At 40.9% G+C, this 6230-nt stretch overlaps 1 protein-coding gene across 3 annotated transcripts in view; it reads right to left on the bottom strand.

Moving 5' to 3' along the window:
* Positions 1–5394, bottom strand: part of LOC138353962 (UDP-glycosyltransferase UGT5-like) — a 41296-nt gene extending 35902 nt beyond the window's left edge. For all 3 annotated transcript variants that reach the window (XR_011223316.1, XM_069307417.1, XM_069307416.1), the window contains exons 1-3: positions 5324–5394; positions 4780–4977; positions 378–501 (exon numbers count right to left, since the gene is read on the bottom strand). Coding sequence is in view for 2 of the 3 variants with exons in the window: in XM_069307417.1 (XP_069163518.1) it covers positions 378–501; positions 4780–4956 (301 nt within the window). In the remaining variant the exon portion in view is untranslated. The remainder of the gene's footprint in view (positions 1–377; positions 502–4779; positions 4978–5323) is intronic.
* Between the last annotated feature and the right edge of the window lie 836 nt (positions 5395–6230).

Genomic DNA, 6230 nt, shown 5'->3' with positions numbered 1-6230 from the left:
GTCTCGAACAAGGGAACACAGGTGGAAGCTGAGTATTTAACTTAACCATAGAGACATTAGAAATAATTGTTTTACTGTCTGAATATTGAACAAATGGAACGCCCTTAGAAGTAAAATGGTTTAGGCTGATTCCCTGCACTGTTTTAAAGGTAGATATGAATCTTATAGGATTTGTAGTTGATTGAAAGTTGAGATGGGGAACCATCGATTCAAAGCTCAACATCCGCAGGAATTCCCACATTAGCACACAGGCAAGAGTAAGGAAAAGCTCATAGAGTACATATAGTAGGTAGAAGCTATCCTATCAGTCCCACACCAGGTCATTCTGTTCAGCCTCAGTTAAACCATCGACGCGCCTTGACGTGAAGCGCACTCACCAATTTCGTTTTGTAGGACTTTAAACATGTTAATATGTTCAATGTCCATGAAATTGATTCCTGAAAAATGTTGAATAATTCTTCTTGACGTAGAGAAGTCCGGGAGACTGGAGAGAATCTCGACCTGAGGTAGAGAGACCACAAAGGAGAAAGTGAATTAGTGCTTCGACATCTCTCGTGTTGTGGTGAGTTATGTCACTCAACTAATATTTTATGTCTATCACTCAAAGCTTCTGTCTATCACTCATCTCACAGGTTCTGTCACTCACTCTTCTCGTGTCTATCGTTCAACTCACAGGTTCTGTCTATCACTTACCTCACAGGTTCTGTCACTCACTCTTCTCGTGTCTATCGTTCAGCTCACAGGTTCTGTCTATCACTTACCTCACAGGTTCTGTCACTCACTCTTCTCGTGTCTATCGTTCAGCTCACAGGTTCTGTCTATCACTTACCTCACAGGTTATGTCTAACTTTTGTGGTGAATAATGTCTTTAAGGACTATAGTACACTATTAATTTGTTCCTGTGTCATCAGGAATACGTATGAGGGTTGCTGATGTTCTCTATGTGAATTAAACATCAGTTTAACAGTAACGTTAAGCTCTTAAGATATAATTTCACCATTAACCCCTAAACTGTAAAATTTCAAAGCACTAAATCGAAGTGTATACCCGCCAAACACACACCGAAACTACGACGTTGGTACAACGTTCGAACAAGTTTTAACACCTCCTAACCAGTTATAACAACCAATATAGCAAGTTGTAACAACGTTCTAATACGTCATAAACACGTTAAGCCAAGATGTAACAACTTTATTACAAGTTGTAACAAGCGGAAAATAGAGACAGTTTCGGTTTGTGTTTCCAGGGTATATCTATAAATAATTAACAAATCAAGAGAGAGAAAAAAGAGCAAATAACTATTTCAGCACTGAGAGGGTTACACAGTAAGTATATCTTATCAAAATCTAATCATTCTTATCAATATATCTCATCACAAGCAGGAGATAGGAAACAATATCTGACCCTACACAACAGGGGCGAGAGCGCTCTTTGATATATAGCATATCTGAGGAATGATAACGCAACTGCATTCCATACTGATAGAAATATTTTCAAGGTCAGTTTCACAGGAATGATATTAGCTAACCTGAGTCACTGTAGCTCACTTTCATTGACACAAAACCGCTGGGATAACGCAGATAGATGTATTCAGAGGGCGGTACTCCCCCTCCCCCCCCCCTAAACACACACACACACACACACACACACCTAAACACACACACATACCCAGACCCTCACAAACACACACACACACACACACACAGTGTGTGTGTGTGTGTGTGTGTGAGATAGAGAAAGATAGATAGAAAGATAGAGAAGGGAGAGGAGGAGGTGGTGTAGCTTTGCTACTAAGAGAAGGTTGGAGTTTCGAAGAGATGGTAATTCAGAACTGTGAAGGTTTCAGTGACTACATATCAGGCACCATAGCAACTGGAGGACAGAAAATTATAGTAGTAGTCATATATAACCCCCCACCGAATGTCAGAAGACCCAGACAGGAATATGATAGAAACAACTTGGCCACCATCAATATAATAGAGAGAGCAGCTTCTGTGGCTAGCAGGAACGGATCCAGGCTACTAATCATAGGAGACTTCAACCATGGAAAGATAGATTGGGGGAATAGAGACCCACATGGAGGCCCAGACACATGGAGAGCTAAGCTGCTGGATGTGACAACAAGAAACTTTCTAAGTCAACACGTCAAGGGACCGACAAGAACGAGAGGAGGGGATGAACCAGCCTTGCTTGATCTGATATTTACCCTAAATGAGTCGGATATAAGGGAAGTTAAGTTGGAAGCCCCCTTGGGAATGAGTGATCATAGTGTACTGAGCTTTGAGTACCTGGTTGAGCTAGGAATTATCACCCACAATAAAGAACTGGGAAACAAAGGGCTGGCGTACCGAAAGGGAAACTATGAGGAGATGAATAAATTTCTATGGGATATACATTGGGACACAGAACTCGGAACCAAGTCTGTACAAGACATGATGGACTATGTCACCCAAAAATGTCAGGAGGCTGTAAGCAGGTTTGTCCCAGCCCAACAGGAAAAAACAGAGAAGCAAAGGAAGAATCCGTGGTTTAATAGGGAATGTATGAAAGCAAAGGAGCTGAACAAAAGGGCATGGAGGAACTTTCGTAATAACAGAACACCAGAAAGTAGAGAGAGATACCAGAGAACCAGGAACGAGTATGTTAGTGTGAGAAGAGCAGCTGAGAAAAGGTATGAAAATGATATAGCTAATAAAGCCAAGACCGAACCAAAGCTACTACACAGTCACATCAGGAGGAAGACAATAGTGAAGGAACAGGTGATGAAACTTAGGGTGGGCGAGGACAGGTACACAGAGAATGACAAAGAGGTGTGTGAAGAACTCAACAAAAGGTTCCAGGAGGTCTTTACAATAGAACAGGGAGAAGTCACGGTGCTAGGAGAGGTGGCAGCAAACCAGGTGACCTTGGAAAGGTTCGAAATTACAAGAGATGAGGTCAAGAAGCCCCTATTGGAGCTGGATGTGAGAAAAGCTGTTGGGCCGGATGGAATCTCACCATGGGTATTGAAAGAGTGTGCAGGAGCACTTTGCTTGCCACTCTCCATAGTGTATAGTAGGTCACTGGAAACGGGAGACCTACCAGAAGTATGGAAGACTGCTAATGTAGTACCAATATTTAAAAAGGGTGACAGACAAGAGGCACTGAACTACAGGCCAGTGTCCATAACTTGTATACCATGCAAGGTGATGGAGAAGATTGTGAGAAAAAACCTAGTAACACATCTGGAGAGAAGAGACTTCGTGACAACCCATCAACATGGGTTCAGGGAGGGTAAATCTTGCCTTACAGGCTTGATAGAATTCTATGATCAGGTGACAAAGATTAAGCAAGAAAGAGAAGGATGGGCGGACTGCATTTTTTTGGACTGTCGGAAAGCCTTTGACACAGTACCCCATAAAAGGTTGATGTATAAGCTGGAGAAACAGGCAGGAGTAACTGGTAGGGCGCTCCAGTGGATAAGGGAGTACCTAAGCAATAGGAAGCAGAGAGTTAGAGTGAGGGGTGAGACCTCAGAATGGCGGGAAGTCACAAGTGGAGTCCCACAGGGCTCTGTGCTTGGACCTATCCTGTTTCTGATATACGTAAATGATCTCCCAGAGGGTATAGACTCATTCCTCTCAATGTTTGCTGACGACGCCAAAATTATGAGAAGGATTAAGACAGAGGAGGACAGCTTGAGGCTTCAACAAGACCTGGACAAGCTGCAGGAATGGTCGAACAAATGGATGTTAGAGTTTAACCCAAGCAAATGTAATGTAATGAAGATAGGAGTAGGAAGCAGGAGACCAGATACAAGGTATCACTTGGGAGATGAAATACTTCAAGAGTCAGAGAGAGAGAAAGACCTGGGGGTTGATATCACGCCAGACCTGTCCCCTGAAGCTCATATCAAGAGGATAACATCAGCAGCATATGCCAGGTTGGCTAACATAAGAACGGCCTTTAGAAACTTGTGTAAGGAATCTTTCAGAACATTATATACCACATATGTCAGACCAATCCTGCAGTATGCGGCTCCAGCATGGAGTCCATATCTAGTCAAGCATAAGACTAAACTGGAAAAGGTTCAAAGGTTTGCCACCAGACTAGTACCCGAGCTGAGAGGTATGAGCTACGAGGAGAGACTACGGGAATTGAACCTCACTTCGTTGGAAGACAGAAGAGTTAGGGGGGACATGATCACCACATTCAAGATTCTCAAGGGAATCGACAGGGTTGATAAAGATAGGCTATTTAACACAAGGGGCACACGCACTAGGGGACACAGGTGGAAACTGAGTGCCCAAATGAGCCACAGAGATATTAGAAAGAACTTTTTTAGTGTCAGAGTGGTTGACAAATGGAATGCATTAGGAAGCAATGTGGTGGAGGCTGACTCCATACACAGTTTCAAGTGTAGATATGATAGAGCCCAATAGGCTCAGGAACCTGTACACCTGTTGATTGACGGTTGAGAGGCGGGACCAAAGAGCCAGAGCTCAACCCCCGCTAGCACAACTAGGTGAGTGCAACTAGGTGAGTACACACACACACACACCAGTACTGATTCTGGACAATACAAGTTTAATGAAATTGTGAACATTAAATCCCCATCTTAGAATATACAGACTCACTGTGATAAATATTCCTTGAAAAGCTCTTCATCCATTAAGCTGCTGCTTTTAAACTGTCATACGTGTGTCATAGTGTGTGTATGTCTTGGTTCGTACCCCGTGCAACCGGCACGTGTTAGTACGCCCCAACGTGCACCACCACCATGACCCCAAGTGACCCCACCTGGTGACCCCGGTCCGCCAGAGCCTCGGCTATGGGCACGAAGACGTTGCGATGGCTGGGCGAAGATGCCATCAACAGCATCAGGATCTTGTAAGACCTCTCCGGTGGCTTCAGCGTCGCTAAGACGCCCCCAGCCATCACCATGACCACCACCATCATCATCACCTGCACACGCATCCTGTCACGTGTCAATCACACCTGTCAAATTAGAAACTTGATGTTAGTGCTGTGTTAATATCTGATTAATTAGCACTACCGAGAACAATATACATAGCCTAAGGTCAAAAAGTTTTAACTATATTGGTTCGTTAATGACCTGATTAACCATCAATTGAATCGTCTTCACAGCCATTCAGTTGAGGGTTAATCAGGTCCTGAACGAGGCTTGCAACCATTGCAGGAAGAGAAACAGCCTCCACGTGGTTGTTGAGACTCACTTGTACCAAATCTAACTGGGCATTTCTAATTTAAAGTAGATTTCCAGTGTGTATATATATATGTATGTATATAGAGGGAAACGTAGTACACCTCAGTGTATTTGTACCTCTATAGAAGAGAGTGTTCCTGGGCCGAGCGCGGCACCCACCCCGTGAAGGCTGGACGACCACTGAACGTAAACAATGCTGAACCCGAATCCTATTTTTGGCGCCATCTCAGTTGCCAGGTCTCATTTCATCATTAATTTCATCACATGACCGACCTTTAATAACTAATGTAAGATATTCATATTATATATCTCTTTATATATTGAGTCGCATATGTAACAATACTTTCAACTAGCATATTTAGTAAAATTCATTCATTTCAGATATAATTTCTCGAGAATAATGAGCTCGTGATGGCAACACTTACAGTCTGGTTTTTTTTTTTCAAGGGTGTTGACTAATCATCGTGAGTTGTGTGTTTTCATCAGTCATCATAATACTTCTTTAATCATTTACTTAATAGCCATTCAGTACGAAAGTCTGTTACCTGACTACCAGGTGGTCAACAATACTAAATTTGACCAATAAATCAGTATTTTTTGGCTGACTTTTTATCTGACTAATTTTCTATCATTATTTAGAACTATATATCATTATTTAGAACTATATATCATTATTTAGAACTATATATCATTATTTAGAACTATATATCATTATTTAGAACTATATATCATTATTTAGAACTATATATCATTATTTAAAACTATCTGTCATCATTCAGAACTATCATTATTTCGAACTATTTATCATTATATATAAGTATCTATTATTATTCTATCATTATTTCTATCATCTTAAAACTTATTTCCATTATTGTTTACGGGATTCTGCAAACGATATATTATATATATATATATATATATATATATATATATATATATATATATATATATATATATATATATATAATATATATATATATATTATATATATTATATATATTATATTTATTATATTATATTATAT

This window comes from Procambarus clarkii, chromosome 60, assembly GCF_040958095.1.
Source record: "Procambarus clarkii isolate CNS0578487 chromosome 60, FALCON_Pclarkii_2.0, whole genome shotgun sequence".
In the NCBI taxonomy this organism is placed as follows: domain Eukaryota; kingdom Metazoa; phylum Arthropoda; class Malacostraca; order Decapoda; family Cambaridae; genus Procambarus; species Procambarus clarkii.
The sequence above is the reverse complement of the archived record's forward strand: the minus strand, read 5'-3'. Positions and strand labels throughout refer to the sequence as shown.